Source organism: Ornithodoros turicata, chromosome 3 (genome assembly GCF_037126465.1).
Source record: "Ornithodoros turicata isolate Travis chromosome 3, ASM3712646v1, whole genome shotgun sequence".
Taxonomy (NCBI): domain Eukaryota; kingdom Metazoa; phylum Arthropoda; class Arachnida; order Ixodida; family Argasidae; genus Ornithodoros; species Ornithodoros turicata.
Genome location: NC_088203.1, coordinates 21,707,435 through 21,729,316, shown reverse-complemented (window position 1 = coordinate 21,729,316; position 21,882 = coordinate 21,707,435). Strand labels below are relative to the sequence as shown.

The following is a 21,882-nucleotide window of genomic DNA, read 5'->3' as shown; positions in this document are numbered from 1 at the left end:
TTCAAAACAAAGCTTCACGCCATGATGACACAGATGGGGTAGGACCCTGCCACGGCTGGGTTGCAAGAGTTTTCCCATAGCTGTTCCGTCAGACTTCGACACAGACAGATGTCGACACAGTACCCTGTGAACTCTGCCCAGGACGCATACTAATCCCTTTGTCTCCCACTCATTCTCGCTGTCTTCTGTCCACATCTATACGCTGCTCATGACCGCACAGACGACGTAGGACGGAAACTGAAATGTTGCTAAGGTCGTTCCTGGCTCAGCAGCCAGTGATGGGCAAAGTGCCTCAAATCTTTCAGCTATACTGGCTGGTACGATTACATGACTAAGTACAGATAGAGACAAAAGTGGGATGGATAGAATAACCACCCGTTTCTTACTTGATCCCTTCCTGTTAGTTAGCAGGGGCTGCTCAGATGATGAGTACACCACTGCCATGTTCCGTAAACTTTTCTCCAAGTTGTACAACACTGCAAATCTATTTATCAACCAGAAACTGCAACGCACTAAGGTGCAACCATACGTGTGTACCCTAAAGTGCATCACAAAGTTCTTTGTATAACTGCTCACTAACGGAATCACCAATGTGGGATAGTTGTGAAGCCTGTGACGAAGTCTGGCTATTTGACTGCTTGTCCATGAATATGAACTGAAAATGATGGCGTGATTTTCATTTACATGTGCACAGGGAATCAAAGTCAACGATTCTCCAACTTGTACACCTGCGCAGGGTGGTGTTCTGGTATATTATGAACCAAGAAGGCATGCTTTCTGATAAAAATACCAATAGGAACTACACATTGTACCAGAATAAGTTTGCTGCAGCTATATACAAATATAAAAAATCATGTGTTCCTGCCTTCTAGCCACTTCTTTTTTCTTTCCTCACGTTGTAATTAGAAGTGGATCAGGCGTTGTCAAACAATTATTCCATATGATATATGCTAATGGGAGAGCAACAACACTTCTTTAGCAATATCCTTCCCTTGCAGCAAATGAGATATAGACTCAAGACATATCGCTGACTATCCCGTTCAGCTCTCAGTAGGTGCGTTCACTCCCGTTCACTGCCATGGTGTCGCTCCGATCAAGAAATACGTGGCTCTGGTGTTCCTAAACTTTTGTCGGGATCTGGACGATGACGTCATCGTGATCGGCGATACTGTACCCAATTACTCGAGATAAGTTGGAGAAAATATAATGATTACAATGTTTTAGCAATGCTTGTATGGCGCGTCGTTGGTGTGCCGGATTCGTATATGTAGACCAGGCAATTTCGTCACAGAGTGCGAGAGTCTAGCTGATTCCGGACCTTGACATTTTGGTACAGAAAGGTTGACAGTTCGGGCTTTCGAGGAGGATGTATTCCAAGCCACCGGAGTGACAGCAGCTTGATGCACTTGTCGCAAGCGGTAACCTCAGTCATAAAAGCGATATCTGTTCGCGTCCGATGAATTCATGCAAAGTCCTGGCGACAGGGCTGGGCATGATACGTCAAAAAAGTATCTTCGATGCCGATACTCGATTCCCTCACAAATTGTATTTCTGATACCGATACAAGATACAGACCCGAAATTGATTTTCGATACAGATACCTCGGTACTGTATCGTCGATACATCGATACGTCACTGAAATCCCGAATATAATAAAGCTGGTGTTATGATTAGCGAAGTTTAGATTACTGAAATCACAATATAATAAAGCTGGTAATATGATTAGGGAAGTAAAATCATTTATCTGTTATTGTGGAATCTTCAGTGTATTTTTATAGCGCACTCTTTATGACAAGGCTTGAACGTATCCGACTGCACGGATTTAATAAAGCTGCACTGTCTGAGCAGTTAGTTTTGTTAGAGCTTTAGATTGGACTGAAGCCATGGGTACGTTGAAACGATCGCTTCAATAAGCAGCCTAGCAAAAAATTCTTTTAAGATATACATACGATAAACCTGAAACGTTTTTCTGCTGCTTTTATCGTTTGGTACTGCAGTACTTACCCGGCAGCCTCTGACTTTGCCTCTGACTTGATTTTCTTAGTTGGCCGTTGTGAATTGTGAGCTGTAGAACGGGTTACAGTGCTCAAGCTAAGCCGGCGGTTATTGTTTCGGCATGGCAGACGCGGAATCCACACTTCAAGTCAAGAGGACGTGCTCTTGCGCACTGAGCAGCTATGAGAGCTCCCAAAGTGCGAGCGTACGACAAAAAGCATTTACTAATAACCTTCGATAATGTCACCCTGTGACACACTCCCGGCAGTGTTTTTATCGATTTCAACGGAAATGCTCACCAACCAGGCCAGGTGTTACCTTGGTTCATCTTATTGTGTCTCACGATGCAGTAACACCCGAGGGCTCTATCGACCACGTCTACTGACGGCGCTCATACTTTGCGTCTGTCTTTATACGATACTGGTAGCACCTTAATACTGTTACCAACGAGGGCCCTGCAACCCCTCTCAAAAGTGAATGTTGTCACTCCAGTTTTACCGATATGTATTTATATTACTCGTATATTGCAATATATTACGCGTGTCCATAAGACACTCCTTTGAGAACGTATTACATGTCGATATTATAGTGCTCCAGTTCCTTGAACAGGCCTTCGAGATCCATGCATGGCTTCCAATGGAACTTCTGAATGATTTTGAAGTCGTTGAGAGTAATACGGACGTGGCGGTGATTGTTCACGCTGTACGTCGGCCATGCGGAGTTGTCCACTGAAGGAAGTTTCCTGCAAAATAGATGAATAAAAAAGGGCTGGTTTGTGCAACACAGTAATATACAAGCAACTGTACGGTGGAAAGCGTAGAAGCCTGATGTGAACTAACGGTTGACTTTCATGTGCTTTTCTAGAGCAGGGCACCGTACAGACCTGCGCTCACGGCTAACATCCCCGTCCCGTACTGGGCAAATATTCGTGCTGGACCCTCTCAGTATAATCTGGGCATCTCCTCGTCACAAGTCATTGTGACTATTATACAAATTACCACAAAGGTAGACGAGCTCGTTGTCAGCGGCCAAACAATTTGTGAACTTTGCGACTATTGTATCTCTCCAGCGTCTTGTGGCGAATTTCAACCTAAGAAAAAAGAAACAGCCTTGGAAAGTAACATAGTGAGAGGTAAATAGGTGTCGTAACTATATGACGAAAAAGTGACTTGCTAATTACTCTAACCAGCCCGTATGTTACTCGTGGCTCACACAAGTGCACTCTAAGAAGAAAGAGTAAAATAGGGAGTAAATGCAGCTTCTAGTCCCCTAGACTACAATTACGCCAAATTTTAGTCCAATAACCCCGACATTTACTCCCCAAAACTGCAAATTGTCACTGAACTTCGGAAATGGTCCTCCGAATGCAACAGTCTACGTAGCTCTTGGTCAATTTGATTGCATAAGGTTGTATAACTCAGCCAACAGAAATAGTCAGCGCTTCTTACTTCACAAATTGTGCCATATGTATGTCGCAAGAGTTACTCGATATATCACGGTTCACCGTTTGATTAAAAGTATTTCCATGCATGCACGCGAATTATGTATCTGGGACTGTTAGAACAGACCGTCAAATGCAGTCTCCACTCTCGCGTTCATGTAATCCGAAAAGGGACTATTTTTTGTGGCAATGCATTTAGTCCCCAAGAGGAGTAAAATTACTCATTTTGTCTTAGAGTGTGCTCGTGGCTCTAAAAGAACCGATTGAGATCTGAAACGAAAAGATTGAGATCTGAAAAGGGTGCCGCTATCACCGTACTCAGGAACAAGCGCGCGCACGCTTGCACGAACGATCGCATGGCTATCGTTGTCGTCCGCCCACTATCTCCTCTTTCAAAGATCAGCAGTTACGGTGCACTGTTGTCACGACACCGGTACGGCTTGCAAATCGGCGATCCTGGTCAGGGGTTGTACCCGTGCGTTGCATTCGGAGACGGTCGTGTTGCAGCCGATCGTCAGAGCTAGTGGAAGATGATGTGCCGTCCCTAATAGTCCGACGCCGTGGATGCTGATGAGGTGTTCGCCACGTCAGAATCCTCCGGAGACAAGGCAGGAGCCTGAGACGCATCCTCATTGTCGAGAGGCCTTTCTTGCAGTGACCCAGGCAGCGATTACCTTAGATGTTGACGGCTGTTCCTGGCAGTGTCTCCTCCTGGACAGGTATGCTGACGTCTAAACAATACTCGTCCCTTGCCAGCCTGGTGTAGGACTCGGGATGTGCGAGCGATTTGTGCTCGCTGTTAACGGTCGGACATTGGGAATTCGTAGCCGATTGTATAAGGGCTTTAAGCGGTTGTGGTGCGCTATAGGAACCGCTTCTGCTTGTTGCGTTCATCCTGGATGCTGAATACGGCACTGGGGTATGTCTTCAGGATTGTGCGATTGTGATTGTCCTTTTGACATGGAGAAGTACGCGGCCCACGACAGCGTAGCAGTAGCGGTCGTCGTAGTAGGCTTCCTTGCGCAGCTTTGCTCTGCTGCAAATTGCATTAATCTACGTCTGTGGTTGCTACAAATGGTGGCAGCCGTGGGATCTGTCGTTGCCTGCTCCCCAATATCTCTACCCGATGGTAATGCCAACGCAGTTACCCCATCTAATCGTACCAGCAGCCGGGAAACGAGAAACTCGTTGGGAGAAGCGTCGGGAGCGTGCTCGAAGTCACCGATGCGCATGCGCAACGCAGCCAATACAAAAAGAAATACTAAGTGCGGGGACGTCACTGCCACCGCGCCGTCTCTCCTCCTCGACGTTCTCTCTTCCTCTCTTCGCACAGCACTTGTCGCTCGGCATGACATCGGCTTCTGACGGGGAGGATCGGCCGATTTCCGCCGCTGGAGCGCCGATCGCTCCCGCGACTGGCCCGATAGTATGTGCTACTTGGGTTTCGTCCTTCCTGCCACGTAATGGCCCGATTTGAATCACGAGCTCCGAATACATAGGTCGATGTCCGAATCCGAGAGTCCCGAGTTCAAGAGATGAGCCTCTGGCACGAACGACGAGACCGCATGGTTATCGCCGTCGTGCGCTACACTAGGATAGCATAGTGATCCAAACGTAGTGAGGTACCCATAGATGATGCAGTCCAAAAGAACGGCTCAGCGGTCCCGCTAGAATCTGCCGTATACGAAAAGGGCTGAAACAGAAGTAAATTTTGGTGTCGCTATAATGTAAAACGTTTCCGCGATACTGAAGCAGCCTTGGTACCGTCTAGTGCGCCAGTTTAGCGGAAATTTAGCATTCCTAGAGACTTTGGAATATAGTGGAGCACACTTCGACCAGCATATGTTGCCCAAGGGGTTGCACAAGTGGTCCATATTGCATAGGCGAATAATTCAGAACAAATGTTTTTGAACTCGGGTCCTTTCTTGCCACTTTGGAAATTAACCGTGAAATAACTGAGTTAATTTCTGCTATTTGTGCAGAGCAACTGAACTGTACCTGTAACCCAGTTATTTCATTCGTGTAGTATCTCCACTCCACTTTCTCCTAAGGCTGGAGAGAAAACAAAAATAGCTTTTTAAAACATCTGCGCCTATGTTGACAAGTGACCAGGACGAGGCGATGATTTAGCCAAACACGACGGCTTGGGGACTTTAAGACGGCATCCACGAACACAGAGGAATGTGCGGTTATAATTACTACGGACTTTCCATGTCCGACAAACATATCCATGACGAGCACATTCTTACCCAGACTTTGCAAACTTGCTCCATATCTGAATCATGGCACGACTGAGAGCTCTTTCTTCCGGTGTGGCAGGGAAGCCTTCTTGGAGCGGGACGCCCATGATGAAGTCGAGATCTTGCAAATGTGGCGTCCCAGGCGAGTCCTCGGACCGCGAAAACGACGCCGTGTGCTCGAACGTGTAGCCGAACACCCGGTTGCCCTTGGAAGACAAGTAGTTGGCGAAGCTGATGAGGGGACACACGTAGATAATATCGGAGACCATGTAGTGCGCCCAGTCGATGTTCTTCTCGCTGCCGTTCGTATACATACTAAAGACGGCGGTTTGATTCTTTACATCCAGCAGTGCGAGCAGACGGCCCAGCGCTTCACGAATGTTAGACGTCGTGGAGTTCTTGACGAGATTGGTGATGACAGAGCTGCCTTCGTTGCTGACGCAGCCCACGAGCAGCTCTTTGTCCTGGAAGAAATAACGCAGGAGACAAGAGAGCTCGTTCATGTCTTCTGAAATGACAGCTTGTTCGTGTAACTAATTTTGCGCGGGAATAGATATTGATGTATGGAACGTACACACAGCCTCGTACTGGAATATGCTACCGTGTATGTGTATCTAGGCGGGTTATAGTTGGTGTAGGTTCATGGTAAGTATACAGCAGAGGAACGCGGACACAGAATGCAGTCGATGCTGTGTCCACGTTCCTGTGCTGCGTATGTATTATGTATGCTACCGTGGTATTGACAGCAGCCATTAAGCAGTAACAGTGCTAGAGACGCCACAGACATTTCTACTGTAGGAACTCCTTGCAGCACCAGAAGCTGGTTTCCTACACCATTGTTATAGAATTGTTGTTGTGCTGTTCTTGTGCACTTCTGCTCTGCAGGCGCATAACGGCGGATTGACGACAGCCACTAATATACGTACTTATGCTACAATATGCTCGTCGATGCGGTATATCATGTAGAGGTGTGCGAATAGCAAAATCCCCATGTCGAATCGATTTCAAATATTTCATGTTCAATGCGAATCGAAGTCGAATAATTTGGCACCATTTCGAGTCGAATTCGAATATGTACGGAACATTCGAAACGAATACCTTTCGAATATCTCACCTTTATAGTTTGGAAATACTAAATCAAATAATTGGCTCACTCATAAGAATGGGTGGCCTGACAAGATCATGGCTGTCATCATATCTATGCAGACTTCCGCATCGCATGCCAAGACGTTGATTTCTGCAATCAGCCCTGAGTTTGTTTCGTGTGGCACGTGTACATGTGGACGATTATGCACTTTACTCAGATGCAATCGATAGCTTTGGAATCTGAAAGGGCTACAAATTATCATGCAAAAAAGCAAGATGTTCCACATGTCGTGGTGTAAGACGGGCCCTGCGTGTGCATGCAACATTGCCGGACAAAGAAAAAACACGTTCACTTGGCACTGATGTTGCCGGTATAGGTAGGTACCTCCGTGCAAGTCTTGCCAAGTGGGGAAATTTGTGTTGCCCCGTGGTGTACCACCACCAGACTTGTACACGTTACTAAAAAAAAGTAATTGATTACCGTTACCTTGTACGAAAAAGTAATTTTTTACCGTTACAAATTACTTGCCGGAAAAAGTAATGAAGTAACGCCTTGAAAAGTAACGCGTTACTTTGCCAATTACTTTCGATATCTGAGAAAACGATCTGAACAAGATGTTGTTTCTGTCATTTCGCTCCAGCGCTGTGAACATGCCGGATAGCTGAGGCCACGGCGACAAGTCACTGCAGATCGTCGACATCGTTGTGATATCGACAGTATTCCGCACAAGACTCACAGGGGCTCATGGTCACAAGAGTGACATTAGGTTATCGGGGTCGAGAGTTCTGTGAAAAATGTGTCGAGAGGTTGAGAGTTTTGAGAGTTCTGTGAAGAGAGTCCCAACTGGAACTCCCACAAATGACTCATCAGGTTCACGGTACAACCTACAGTCCACCTTACTGCATACAGGCCGGGTTACGGATAGATACTGTAGTACACATGAATGGGGAGAGGACAGCGGACTCAAAAATACACTACACGTGCGAAACACTGTGGCAATTGACCTCGGGGTCCTCGGGTAAGTAATTGTTGCGGGAAAAGTCCTAGATATAAGACAGCTGCCTTGCACCGAACTTGCAGAGGGCAGGTGGTTTTGTCTTCTTGCTGCGGTGAATCATCCTATATATGTGTGTGTGCGTCGTCCCGAACAATGTGGATTCTTTAGTTTCCAAGTAATCGATTCCTTGGTAATTGATTACTGAAAATTGTAATTGAATTACTCGAAAAATTACTGGGCCCCAAAAGTAATCGATTACGTTACAAATTACTCAAAAAAGTAATTGATTACTAGTAACGCAATTACCCGTTACCCGTTACGTACAAGTCTGACCACCACTGACATGGGTCAGCATCACGACTCACTGGTTTGTCACTAGTGTAGTTCTCCAGTTCTTTGTGTGGCTGGGAGGCAGAACACTCTTGATCCTTGACAAGCAGGTCAAAACTGTCCCAAAGTGTTGTGCTAGCTGACTGACACTGATGTTCTTGATGAGGAGTCAGTTCGACCGAGGAAGGCCATTCATCTGGTCCTAATTTCTCTAGCTCCTTGGATACGACATCCCTTAGCCATACTTCTTTTGCCGGCACACTCTTGTAGATGAGAGTCTTATACCTGGGATCAATAAACATTGCTAGACTGGCGGCCACATCAAGCTGGTAGTCAGAAAACCTCGTTTTTAGACTCTTGACCAGGTTTTGGGCAAACTCTGAGTCTTCTTTCTCTGAGGCACACCTCAAGTGTTTAAAAATACAATACAGGATTGGTATCTGGGATGACAAAGTTGGGTATTTGTCCCCTCCTGCAGTTGTCGTTGCATCTGCCAGGGGCTTAAGGGTGCCAACATATTCTTTCATTTGCCTCCAGTCGGAGGCCATCCACAGGCATATCATGAGATGCAAAGTCCACACATATCGCCTCTTTTAACTCAAGCAGACGATCTAGCATCAGAAATTCGCTGTTCCATCTAGTCTCTACGTCTTGCTTGACGTGGAGTGGAGCCTTTCCAGACTTTCGCCGATATTCGTCCAGTCGTCCCTGAGCTTGAGTGCTGTGCTTATAGTGTCCCACTACTGCCCTCGCCTTCTTACAGAGTTCTTGAATGCCGCGTGTGCAGTCCTTTGCATCACTTATGACTAACTGCAGTGTATGCGCCATACACGACCTTTCACACCAACCTAGTTCTCTGATGGCTGCCTTCATGTTACGGGCGTTATCGGTGACGATATACACAGGGCACGCATGAGTGTCTATACTCCACTCCGCTACCAGTTCCTCTAGGGCTGACGCGATCTTAGCGGCGGTGTGCCTTCCCGAGAAATACGATGTATTTAGGTGATAGTGCTTCAAGCAATACGCTGAGTCCAAAAAGTGGCAAGTCAGGCTTATGTAGGCTTCGTTAGCACATGAAGTCCACATGTCCGATGTGAATGATATACTTTCCATACCGTTTTCAAAGGCTGCGCGAAGTTCTTCTTGCACCTTCCTTCTCGTGTCGTCATATAACTTAGGTATGATCGTCCGTGAAAGAGACGTTCTTGATGGTGGTGTGTAGCCCGGGACAGCCTCTGTCATCAGCTCTCGAAAACCACGATCGTTTACAATAGAGAACGGCTGAAGATCGACGGCAATCATTCCTGCCACCTTCGCGTCAAGAGCCTCCTTCCTTCGTGAGGATATGGTGTCCTGCCTTTTCATCGTGTCTGTTATCTTGCGTTGCGTACCGTCTTTCAGCTGCTGACACTCATTTTGATATTCCTTGAAGACCAACACGTGTCGTCTCAAGTGATTAGCAAGAGCCGTCGTCGTCCCCGTTGGCGTCTGAAGGGACGCGCCACAGGTCTTGCACTTCCCGCCTGTCGCAGATTCTTCGAAGTACTTCCACACTGCACTGCGCTTCTTTTTCTTCGTCGGGCATTCGTCAGGCGTTTCCATTGTGCCGGAGAACGGCGTAGCGGCGTGAAGACTGCGGCACCAGTTGCACTTCCAAAGTTTCGGTTTACAGCTCGACTCGCGCACGTGAGTAGCATGCGTCAACAGGAAGAAGAGGAGGAGAAGGAAGGACGATGGCGATATGGTTGCACTAGGTTTGCGCTAAACACGCTTAACGAAGTGCAGGGGACTTCTAGGACTCATACCTGCGCGCATGGAGTACCAATTTTGCGGAATCCGGCCTCTTTTACGCGCATTTTTGGTTTTCTGTACACAATTCTATCTGCGGCCTCTCACGAACGGGCAGTCACGGCAATTTCCGGTAATATTCGAAAAATATTCGAAAAAATCGAATAGTTGTAACCATTTGCGAATACCATTCGAATAGCGCGAACTATTCGAATCGTATTCGAAACTTCGAATATTCGCACACCCCTAATATCATGTACGTTCTATGATAGTTTCTGCGTACATCTCTATAGCTATGAATTGCCGATTGATGAGATAATATAGTGTGTCGCACAAATATAATATAGTCTACAAGTTCAAAATCCCAAATCAAATGCCGGTACCGCTTAGAGCACGCATGAGGACCTGTAGTCAGCCTATAGGTCTCACTCTCTCACTATGCAGGCACTGTATAGCAGGGTGATTTGAATCACTGATTCGAATCATGATTTAAATCATTGATATACGACATGATTTATATTCTGATAATTTCACCAGAAAAGAGTAATTCAAAATTCAGAAAGGAGCCCCAAAACGTTGCAAAAGAGCACATTCCAGCAATACTAATCATTCATTGGACATGGACATGGACATACACATACGTAGCTATAGAGCTACGCATACACATACGTAGTACCCACACTGCATCCTTTGCGACCAGGCATCTTAGTGCAAAGAATGATGGGCAATGCTGTACTTTTGGTGTGAAGTGCTAATGAAAGGAGATGCTAACCGAATGAAAGGAATGTGAAGTGCATCTGGCTAATTCGCGAGCGCTCTTTTCTTCGTGAATTTAAAGTTCCTGCCAACAAACAAACAACCAGTCAACCAACAAACGAACAGAAAAACACGCGTACGAAACATGTGATAAATTTGACTCAGGACGCTAAGGCAACTTAGGCAACTAACGAGTCGACATCCATTGCTGGAGCGAAATTCCGTGTTTTCCTATGTCGTCTAAGCAAGGCTACTGAATGACGTGTTGCTGCTCTTTGCGCTGCAGGCCGCACATACAGTATCACATAGCGTAATCGGATGGATTGTACACTACCTCATGTATTTACTCTGCGCGGTAACAGAGGTGCGGTCTGTTTGGGTCGATGCATACAGATGAAAAATGGGGTGGCGGGATCCCCAGAGCCCCAGTTCAGGAAGGGGGGGGGCGAAAAACTCAGAGCAGGGGTGGGCGACTGCCCCCACCTTCCAACGCCCCTGCCTGGATCATCCTGCAAGTTGCCGCATCACTGTCGAGTGTCAATCGCACCTGCTTGATGCGGTGACAAGAATGACGGGGGACAGGACAAATCGGCAATGACCCAGATACCAGCCGAGTAAGGACCCTAATGGCAACCCTCTCTGTCGGGGGGGGGGGGGGCTCAAAAGGAAGACGAATGCAGCGGATTATTACCCAGTTGTGAGACCTTTTGTTTTAAGGACGGCCCCCAAGACGTCTGATGCAGGTCCGACGCACCATATTACCGCAAATTTAAAGTTCCGCTAATAATTGCCTGATCCTGGTTCCTCACAAATTCGCGAATTATTGAGCTCGCGAATTTAACCACGTATACAGTATTTTAAAGTGCCAGCATTTAGTATCTAACTTAACTACATTTTAGACATCCCGAGGCATCTCAGTTATTTTTCGGATATGCCTAGTTTTGGAGAAACGCGTCAGGTTTGGTGGATGCGCGGCGTACTAACGCGTTGGGCTGAAGAGCAGGAGTATTAATGCTGGGGGTATGTCGAAGTTGAGGTCTGTAAAGGTAGTGCCCTCACAGTAATGTGCTACTGTTGGACTCATTGCCTGCAGTATGTAGGACTCAGTTACTTTCCTGCCGGGGCTCCCGTAACTGACCCTTTGTGTTGTGTGAGCTCGAGCTGCCAGGTCATCGTACTTCGTGACTGGGGAAAAAGTGGCCAGCCACAAGGTCTGTTAAAAGCCTGAATAAAATAAAAAATGCGATTTTTCAAAATAAAAATCATTTTATTTGCAACCCTGCTATATAGGCCTCACCTAATCATAAACTAACCAACGTCGCTTCGTCACTTCGAACACAAAGCTTCGAACAAATGTGCATTTCACTCACCAAAATGATCTGGACGGACATCGAAAACTAACGAAGCTGACACGTTGCTCAGTGGTATTTTAGTTGGCAACACGGTCCTTCTAAGACCTCGCAGATAAGTTTGATAATGCAATATGGGATTTTGGTATATTAGATTTTGAGATCTAGGATTTTAAACCCTGGGATATCGTGACATACCTGACAAATGCGCCCGGCATGCGCTAGTCATTTTGAGATCCTAATACATTGTTGTAGAAGTTGTCAGGAAATGTCTTGCACTGGTATTCACGTATTCGAGGGATTTCGGGGGAGCTTTTTTTTCGGAGGTGCTGGGAAAATCGATGAATCGATCGCTTGGGAGAGATAAGGAGACGTTGGTGCATGCTAACTGTTATGTGAATCTTTCGCATGATTAAACACTGAACGCGAAGGACAGCCATGCGCGCCTGCGAAAACCGCTCGCTGTGCACACACGTGCACACACACACAGGTAGAAAAGGATCGATACATGTCCCGTACGTTGTGCATTTTGAAACGCATTGTGCCCTACTTTAGCCTGGGAGAGACAATGATCTTGTAGACTAGGCACCCTAGACTAGAGATGAAAAACGATAACTATGAAACGACGAGGTGATATTTTGAACGGCTGTTTTTTTTTTCTTGAAAAAAAAAATGGGAGAAATAATTTTTTTCTCTCGTACGACTTAGATTCATTGGCAAATTTAAGAACAGACCACAATGTGCTATAAATTACAAATATATATTTTAATTTTTTAGGCCTGTGTAACCATTAGCGCAGAGTTTGACCAGAGCTGCGGATGCATAGAGTTATGTGAAGGTGCAGAGTTCCCGGTAACATTGACTTACTTAGACAACACGGAAGAACGGCATCCTCATGTTTCCATTTAAGGAAGAATATAATAAAAATATGGAAATAAAGTAATGTATCGTTGTTCAGTGACTAAGATTCATAAGTATACTACAATCGTTCACCATATAAATAAAAAGTGGGATATCCTTGATTTGGTCTAACTAAAAAAATCAAAATGTGGGGCAGAACAGACTAACCCGCATTTCAATAGAATGCGCAACAGATGACTAACAGACAACTCTGACCTCGTTCCGTACACTATATTTTACCAGAACGTTTAAAATTTTTAGAGTTGTTTTCAGTTCCGGAATTGGACAGTTTGAGCAATTTTTCTGACGACAAGGAAAAAGCGTACGGAAAACCCGTTTCATTCGCAGATTTTCAGTTTCTTTTTTTTTTTTTCGCGTCGCACCTCAATTTCAGACCACCCGTCATTCGCGACTTCTGGTCTGCATTGCGCCCAACGTTTTCCAGGTATTTATGACAGCCGACCTTCGTTATTGCAAAATACAGCTTTTCAAAGGAAAGTTTACGGAACACGACCCGGCGCATTCCTTCCTCAGAGTGACACGCTAGCAGCGAATGGAACCGTACCGAGCGACCGACATGTACCTAGGTAACCCAGTCACCCGTTTCCAAGTCCGTACGGCACGATTCGCTGCTGGCGTGTCGCTCTTAAGGCCTGTTCCGACATACAGCGCCTTGCTCCACAGTGCTGCACCACAGCTCTGCAAAACAGCGCTGTATTTCCACTGTGGGGTTCGCACTTGCAGCGCTTGTCCCAGCGCTGTACTTGGTGATCTCACGTGATCGTACGTGACCGTACCGTCACGTGAACGCGGCGCCGCGTTCTCATTGGTTCAAGGAGCCTATCGCTGGAAGACAGCGATAGGAAAGTTCACCGAAGCTCAACTTCGCCAAGCGCTGTTTTCCATCGAGTCGCAGCCGGGAGAGGAGGGAAAAACAGCGCTGTTTTCCAGTGCTCTGGAGCAAAGCGCTGTATGTCGGAACGGGCCTTGAGGAAGGAATGCGCCAGACCATGTTGCGTAAACTTTTGTCCAGCACTACGCGCTCATTCCGGACGGCAAACGGAACAGAACAAAGAAACGCATATGTTTTTAGCCTCTATATGCAAGCAGGCCCGCATCACTCACCTGGATAATATGGTTTTCGGTAAGGTTTGATGGTACGTCGATCAGCAGTTCTCTGTCAGTCGTCGGACCGAAGGTATTCTTCATGTTCACGGTTTGCTCGAGGATCGCTGCCGCTGGTGCTTTACGTATGCAGTTCATCAACTCAAACGGCTGTTTTGCCTGGCACTGCAACGCACTTCCCAGTTCATCTACTCGGCCTTTAAATTGTCTGCGATACAACGGAATAAAAATTGCGCCAGCTGAGTTGACCATCGCTAGTGCAAGGAAGATTCATGACATGTGCGTTAGAAGACATTGACGTGTTTTAATAGAGCACCAGCACTGTACGAAAACGATATACGATAAAGGAAGCTGTCAAATGCGAGCCGTTGCAGATAAATACAGAGATTGGCCTATCATGTTTTCGGAACCGTTATCGTGAATATCTTCCTTTATTCGCAAACCTCTTCTGAACATTACGGAAACTGACATTTGTGAACGGCGCATCATGTCAACAGTATACTTTAACAGCGCACACAGAGATCGAGCGGTAACAATGTTAGCAGCCTCAGGAGATCGATATCTACACTCTGAAATTTTTTGATTGCGTGTTAGCGCCGCGAAGCAACTGTGGCTATGAGCAGAGTACAGATGTGAACAGATGGTGGGAGGACGGCAGGAAGGAGTGGGCGACAAGGGGGGGATTAGTATGCGTCCTGGGCAGACTTCAGGGGTAACTGTGCCGACATTCGTCTGGAAAGTCTTCGGAAAACCTCAGGGAAAACCTCATACGCATCACAGCTGGTGGTAGGCTTCGAAACCACCACCTTCTAGTTCTCAGCATGGCCTTGGCAACCTGCAACGTGTGGGACCCCTTAACACGCTCGGCCATGCCGCTGGTCGTACACTCATGCAGAATATCATGACATCAACGATGAATGGCATGTTGACGTGGCACGTTGGAGGCCAACCTGTGTTGTCACTCCACTTAAAAGTAGCCAAACAAACACTGAAAAGGGAACACAACAGGACAATACTGCAAGGGTCAGTACCGCGAATATTTGCACCATTGGCAGTCGTTGGGGAGTTGTGTTAGCTTAGCTCAAATGGTAGAGCCTTGGACCGGCAATCCGGAAGATGTGGGTTCGAGTCCTACACCTGGATAACCACTTCAGTGACTTCTTCCAATTCTTCCAATTACCCCCATCTCTCCGCGCTAGTTACTCACTCTTAGTTTGTGGAACGCGCAGGCCACATGCCTTTCTGTGACAATTAGTATAAGTATGGGAAACATTACCTGCTAAAAGGCGATTCTCCCTGCATTATTACTCGGGAAAAACGTCTTCTCCAGAAGGGATTGGCGCTCAGTAGATGCGCTCCAATGGACCAAGCACCGGATCCACTGCCCATGAGCACGACGTCGCTGCTGTTGCCACCGAAGCTCTGGATGTGTTTCAGAATCCATTCGAGGGCAAGCTGCTGGTCGTGCAATGCCAAGTTGCCTGGAGCGTCACGGACACCTGGTTTTGGTTTGGATCCTAGTTTGTTTCGATTTATTTTACACCTGGTATGATTTAGACTCATACAGAACATAAAGGAAGCTGGGCATTGTGTGGTGCGCCAAAAAAAAAAAAAAAGAGGTAGGGACACGCGCTGGGTTTCTTAAGTTATGCGCGTTAGATTGCCCCAGTGCGGAGGGTACCCGCAACCAAATGCAAGCAAAAATTACCGGTACCTCACAAAAGAGAATCGGAACACCATGCGAGCTTCGGGAGCTACCAACACACCGCAAGTGAATGTACAGGGCAGTCCTTCGATATTTTTTAGAAACTTTGTCCTCGTGATGGACATCTCGTTGCCTCTGTACCTAGCGTACCAAAAGGATATAGTGGGCGTTTATGTTCCTTCGCTTGGAGGCGCTCGGACTTAAAGCGAATACACGGCTCGGAGCGCCTCCGAGCGAATAAACATAAACGCCCAGTATGAAGCACATGCCATTGCCGTGGTCTGTTACGCTGTTAAAGGTGCGTCTTCACTATATGCCTTTCAGCTTCCTCGGTGTGCTTTGGCTATGGCTCACTATGCCGATCGGTATGGGCGATCGGCATAGTGAGGGACATCGCCACAGAACATGTTCTTAGTAAACCATCATTGCGAGTGACATCGTTCTGATGTCCCATCTTGATTATTGATTTTCCGATCGGTTGGACACTTTGGATTAATTTCTCCAAACAGTACGTACCCTGCTCTCAGCGAGTCAAGGCTCAAGGACTAGAACGCTATCACGGCTCCAGAGAGTGTCATATAGCGAAGTTCTTTTAACAGCGTATATGCATTCCCAGAAAAGTCGGCAGGCATCAAGGTTAAAATGCCCTACATGGTTACAACAAGGAGAATGGGGAATTGCGCGACATTGAACGGAGACCGGCTACACCTGCGCGCATTCTGTAGAATGTGAAGTGTTCATAATAGGCGGACCCATTCGATTTTTAACAAACCGTGAGACATAACTATTATTGGTACGGCGAATTATGTTACAACAGCACACGTCAGGCTAGCTGTGATGATCTTCGTGGTGAAATTGTCCCAGCCCAACCAAGCAGAGTCGCTAAGATTCTGAAGCCCTGAACCTAAAGCTTAGCCAATACATACTGTATTTGGCGGCTACATGCATGTACCTTCATGAGCGACGAAACCGAAGGCACCGAGCCGGAAGTTCGGAACGACGAGGACGACATCGCCAAGAGATGAAAAGTAGCGGCCGTCGTAGCGGTTATTATCCCCGTTCTGAAACACCGTCCCGAAGAAGAATACCACAACCGTCTTATGGCACTCCACTTCGCCCAGCCACAAGCACGGGGTCCAGATGTTGAGATGCAGGCAGTTTTCCATAGTACCTTCGTTCTTGATAATAGTTTCAGAGTTGATGTAAACGGGGGGCTGCATACATCCCGGCCGCTTCACGGTGGCATCTAAGACTTTGGTGACTTTTCTCGTTGCAACCGGCAGTTTAAACCTCTGCATGCCTTCCGGAGAGGCTGCGTAGTAGATACCCAGAAACTCGAATAGCTGCTTCCCTTCAACCTGTAAGGCACTGCCGCGAACTGTGCCGTACTCTCGCACGGCAACGTCCACGACGTTGCTTTTCAACCAGACAAGGGACATTATGGTAGCTACGATGGAGATTGTGGCGGTGAGTCCCAGGGCAATTTTCACGACAACCTCCCTCGTCTGTAACTTATGGAACCTGAAAAATGCAGCCAATGTTATGTAACAAAAGCTATTTAACGTAAGGGAGGGGTCTCGTTGGAGCAATCTCGTCCTATGTGACACTAGTGTTTTGTTTGTTTTTTTAGTCGGTGCGTACTCCTTATAACACTTTACATCGCGGCGGTTAGGGCTATATGTTGGACATACAATTACCTCCATTTGAGTATTTCAGAGCGCAGCCATGTCTGCAATATATTTACGAGAAACGTGCAGATATATTATATTATTTTGTTAGTAACGACCATCTATTTCGCAGAAGCAAACGGTGTTGATGTTGGCGAAGCAGACGAGAACATACGAGTATCTACCTGATCTGCGTGCGAATTTCAAACCATGATGATCCAAATGGTTTCTCACGCTGATAATAAATTATAGAGCTCCAGTCAGCGAAGAGCGATACAAGGAATGGGTAAGTCAAGGAATGCACTAGTCGCGGAAAGGGATACGGGGAAGGCAAAGGGATATACGAATTTATGCTTGGAGAGCAAAATGACCCTTTAAACTCACCGAGAAACACACAACCCATTTTCTATGAAATGGGATTACAGTTGTCTACTCTTAACGAAACAGGGGTACATGCGAAGGTCTGGTACATCTGTCTAAGTATCTCATGCATGTACAGTGGTTGACAAAACCTTACGGAACATGTTAGCGCCGTCTCTTAGAGCTTCAGCTGTATAGTGGAGACTTTCCCGAGATCGCCTTGGCGTCGGCATTCGCATGTCCGCACAAAGCTCTTATCGCATGTGCGCTCAGCGCAGTGAGTAAGGAGGAGAATGCCGCCAGTTTACAACCACGATCGGTGGAAAGTGAGATTAAAAACCAAAGTACGTCAGTTTTACAGCGTCAGCTGTATAATGCAAACTTTCCAGAGATCGCCTCGTCGGCGGCGGCGGCGACGTGTGGGGGGTAAGGAGGAAAACCGCGCCGGTTTGCATCCGCTATCGGTGGTATCACCGGATTTTTAGTATATAGCCGAAAGCGTGCACGATAAGAGCCCGAAAACGCGACAACCCATTCACGCTCTTTAGAACCCTGTGTGCGGGGCTCCTGCCACCACTAGGATGGGTCGCCCCAAGACTGAGACCATCCGAACAAGTGTCCGCCGCGCAGACCAAGTGCCGAGAGAGAGATATGGAGTGCAAACGCCTTCCACTTCAGAAGTCAGAGGTTCACGCAAACCAGGCTTGTGCTAGCCATGCCCATCGACACGATCCCGCGGCCGCCGCCGTTGCCCTGGACCTTACGCTGTGAACCGACATCCGCCAACCCACAACAAGACATGGGTCATGCAGAGACACCAGAACAGCCCCCTCGTTCAGGACAGCACTCACCTCGCCAACCATTTCAGCGACCACAAATCAATACTCATCACGCTTAAATAAATTTGTCTACACACTTCATTTCACCACACGCACAGGTAACGCTGAATTTCGCGTTACAGGAGTCGTAACCGTCCTGTAATTTTTTCTCTCTCAGGGACACCCCGGTGCCGGAAGGAAGTGGGCATATGCCCCCGCTCAGTTGGGTGGACCAATTGAAGCCCCTTAGAAATTTAACCATGAGCTTAATGGGACTAGTGTGATACTGGGGTTTGAAAAGACGCAGCGCCGTGTTTCTTAAACTTTCGTTCGCCACTGTACATGTCCCCGAACGTCATGTATGTTGCACTCATGCTGTACTCAGGCAATGACTCTGGCCACAGGAAACGTTATCTTCTACATTTCCACTGACAAGATGGCGTATATGCAGGTAAGCTGGTGGAAGAACTCCATTATGTAAAAGCCTGAGTCTTTGCACACAGAGGGACGATACGAACACACGACTCGTGAGTCGTGTGTTCGTGTCGTCCCTCTGTGTGACGATACTCAGGCTTTTAAATAATGGAGTTCTACATTTCCGTGGATTTTGACAGGAATACCTTCAGCATGATGTAGGCGTGGACCCTAGAACTGCGTTGGGCACTATTGGAGCTCGGAAGCGATTAGAGTGCTGTCTTTAGCTCGACGATTGCGTAAACCAGCTGATCGAGTCTTCAAAATGTAATTACACAATGTAATTGATATACATTGCAGTCAGGCGCTGAGGACGATATGGAAACGTAGGATAGCGTTCTCTTGAAGGGGTACTAAAGTGTAACAATTTCTTGTGCAACAAATTCGTAGAATGAACGGTACTCGTCGATTGCTCGTTCGAATCAGAGCACAGAACCGTAACATACGCTTTCGCTCTCCTTCCTCAAGAAGCGCGACAGTGCTTAGAGGCCTTGGACTGGGCTCGTCAAACGTTATCCCGCGATTATTGGACAAATCGTCGTGGCGGTGACCAATACGAGCGCGCCACGCATCATCGGCCTTCTTAAGGAGAGACAGATGAAAGCATAAATTGCGTTGTTTTTCCTTCTATCGATCATAAATCACGAACGACTCAACGGCAAGTCCCGTTCCTTTTATGTTAGTGTCAGGCTAACGACATCTTTCATTCTGCGAGGAGAAAATGTTTGCACTTTAATGCCCCTTGTATTCACACGAGCAATATTCCCGAGAATATTACGACGGAAGACGCGAAAAACGCCATAGCTTCCTGCTGCCACGCGTGGGCGCTCAACGTGGTGTCTTCACGTACACTACTAACCTTGGGGAATATCCTGCGACACAGTCTCAAGATATTCTGTAGCAGACGACAGGAAAAGACTCCGACGGTGTCGTCTGCTAAGGGTGCAGTACGCCAGTTCCGATATTCCGCACCGTGTGAACGCTTAACATAACACAGGACGAAACTATACGGCTCTGTGAGCAGTGGTTTTGCTTTTTTCCCCCACTAGAACCCTATGTGGGGATGTCGCTCGCGTATGGTTCTGGCCCAAACTGTCGCTATAACCATTGATGCAATGATACATTGGGATGTAGTTGGGATGTAGTTCCGTATCGAGACCACTGGCTTATCTTAAAGAAAAATAAAAATAAAAATAAAACGCATTTAAGTGAAAGAGGAGCTAATTAGTAACGGAATTAAACAGGAATGACCCTCGTACATTGCGTGAAACGTATCGCCCGTTTCTTGAAGGCGATCCGCCATCTTTACTGAGGACCTTCTGATCTAACCCGAGGCACAGTCTCGATGTCCGCACCGCCTGTTGCGTGCCTGGGGGGGGGGGGGGTGAGACTCCCCCAATCTGTAGAACATAACCTAGACGAACCTCACTAAAGGTGGTGAGGTGATTTAGCCCAATTCAACGACCCTACCTCTTGCAAAATGGCAAGTTTCGAGTCCGTTAGGCTTAGCATTCCCGTGTTTCTTCTGCGCTAAAAGTGAATCAGTTGGGGTTGTTGAAATGCATATAAAAACTTCTAGTCCACAGAATTTTATAATTCTTACATTTTTACATTCATTATATGACGTTCTTCCACTTCTACGCAATAGTTACCTTCCTGACGCTTTCACTATTTTTCAAAAACGAGTGGTCCCTATACGGCACTACACCCATAGATTGTTGTTTACCAGACACATAGGCGAAACAGCTGTTTGCAGTCTACGTCCCAAAGAGTCGCCAAATCAACTCACCAATGAGTTACAGCCTTCTTTTTGCCGCTCTTCCGATCGCTTTGCTTTCTTTCGTTCTTACTTTCCTTGCCCGCCTTGTCTGCTGAGGCACTCCCTGCACTGGGTGGCGCAAACAGAGCCTCAAGGGAGGGTACATCGGAAGGTGGCTTCTCAGGTTGCGAGGATTCGGCAGGTGACGTACTTTCAGGTTTTGATTTCTGCGGGCGTTGGCTGGTGGCGGCTACAGACTCACTCGGTTGTGCCTTCTCTCTTCGTTGAGAGCTAAAAGGTAGAGCTTCAGCTTCGAGCGAATCGCCGGTGCCAACGCCTTTGTGTTCCTTCGTCACGTTCGGCAGCTGCGATCGCGCGGGACTCCGCTGTAGGACTTGAGCTTCGAGTGACGGACCGGTACCTACATTTTTATCTTCGTGCTTTTTCTTCTTCCGTTTCTTTCGATGTTTCACTTTCTTCTCAGGTTGTCCCCCGGCGCCATTCCCTGGGACTGGAAGCGCCTTACTGTATGGTTCTTGTACTTGAGCCCCGCCTTTGTCCTTCGGTGCTGTGTCTTTACCAGAGGCACTTGTACTGGGCTTTGTTTCACTTGGAGAGACGGTGGGTCTTGTCGACTTGTCCATCCCGCGCGGCAGTTACCCGCTGTTTGAGCCCGTGCGTACGACTGGGTGCCGTTGCTGAATGGGTGTCGCTATCAATGATAACGGCGAAGAGAATGTGTGCTACTTGCTGGAAGGGGAGCGTCAGGAATCGTGTGAAGTCGTGAGAAAAGGCAGAATGTTGTTGTTCTTCTTCCTCACGCGCGCAGTGGTGAATGTTCCCTGGCAAACGTGGCGTGCGCTTGGGAGCGTGCAGACTTCGATAACTTCTTTTACGGCATATCAGAGTAACAGATAACATGACGAGCCCACCTGAATAGTTTATTAAATATTTCTTGGCATCAATTGAGAATTGATATTTGGTACTTTTATGTAGCGAGACAATTATGATCATATAGACGACGCCACTGCGGTCAATCTGCAGACTTGAAGGTTCATTAATAAGAGTTGAAGTCTTGTGACGGGGCA

The 21,882-nt window shown here is 47.1% G+C and overlaps 1 protein-coding gene across 2 annotated transcripts; it reads right to left on the bottom strand.

Moving 5' to 3' along the window:
• Positions 1-2,498: 2,498 nt before the first annotated feature.
• LOC135388276 (acetylcholinesterase-like) lies at positions 2,499-21,650 on the bottom strand. Of its 2 annotated transcripts, none has more exons than XM_064617710.1 (6): positions 20,825-21,650; positions 16,669-17,237; positions 15,288-15,510; positions 14,012-14,219; positions 5,686-6,140; positions 2,499-2,737 (listed from the first exon to the last, which is right to left on the bottom strand). In XM_064617710.1, the coding sequence occupies exons 1-6, from the start codon at positions 21,436-21,438 to the stop codon at positions 2,566-2,568; spliced, it is 2,241 nt and encodes a 746-aa protein (XP_064473780.1). In that variant the 5' UTR covers positions 21,439-21,650; the 3' UTR covers positions 2,499-2,565. The 2 variants fall into 2 exon arrangements, with proteins under 2 accessions (XP_064473780.1, XP_064473781.1); XM_064617711.1 differs by having other exon boundaries at positions 15,288-15,492.
• Positions 21,651-21,882: the final 232 nt, after the last annotated feature.

Coding starts and splice junctions, on each gene's coding strand:
- LOC135388276 (XM_064617710.1), bottom strand. CDS start 21,438: ATGGACAAGTCGACAAGACCCACCGTCTCTCCAAGTGAAACAAAGCCC. Junction 17,238..20,824: donor AAGAAGGCTGTAACTCATTG/GTGAGTTGATTT, acceptor TGCATTTTTCAG/GTTCCATAAGTTACAGACGA. Junction 2,738..5,685: donor AGCAAGTTTGCAAAGTCTGG/GTAAGAATGTGC, acceptor TCTATTTTGCAG/GAAACTTCCTTCAGTGGACA.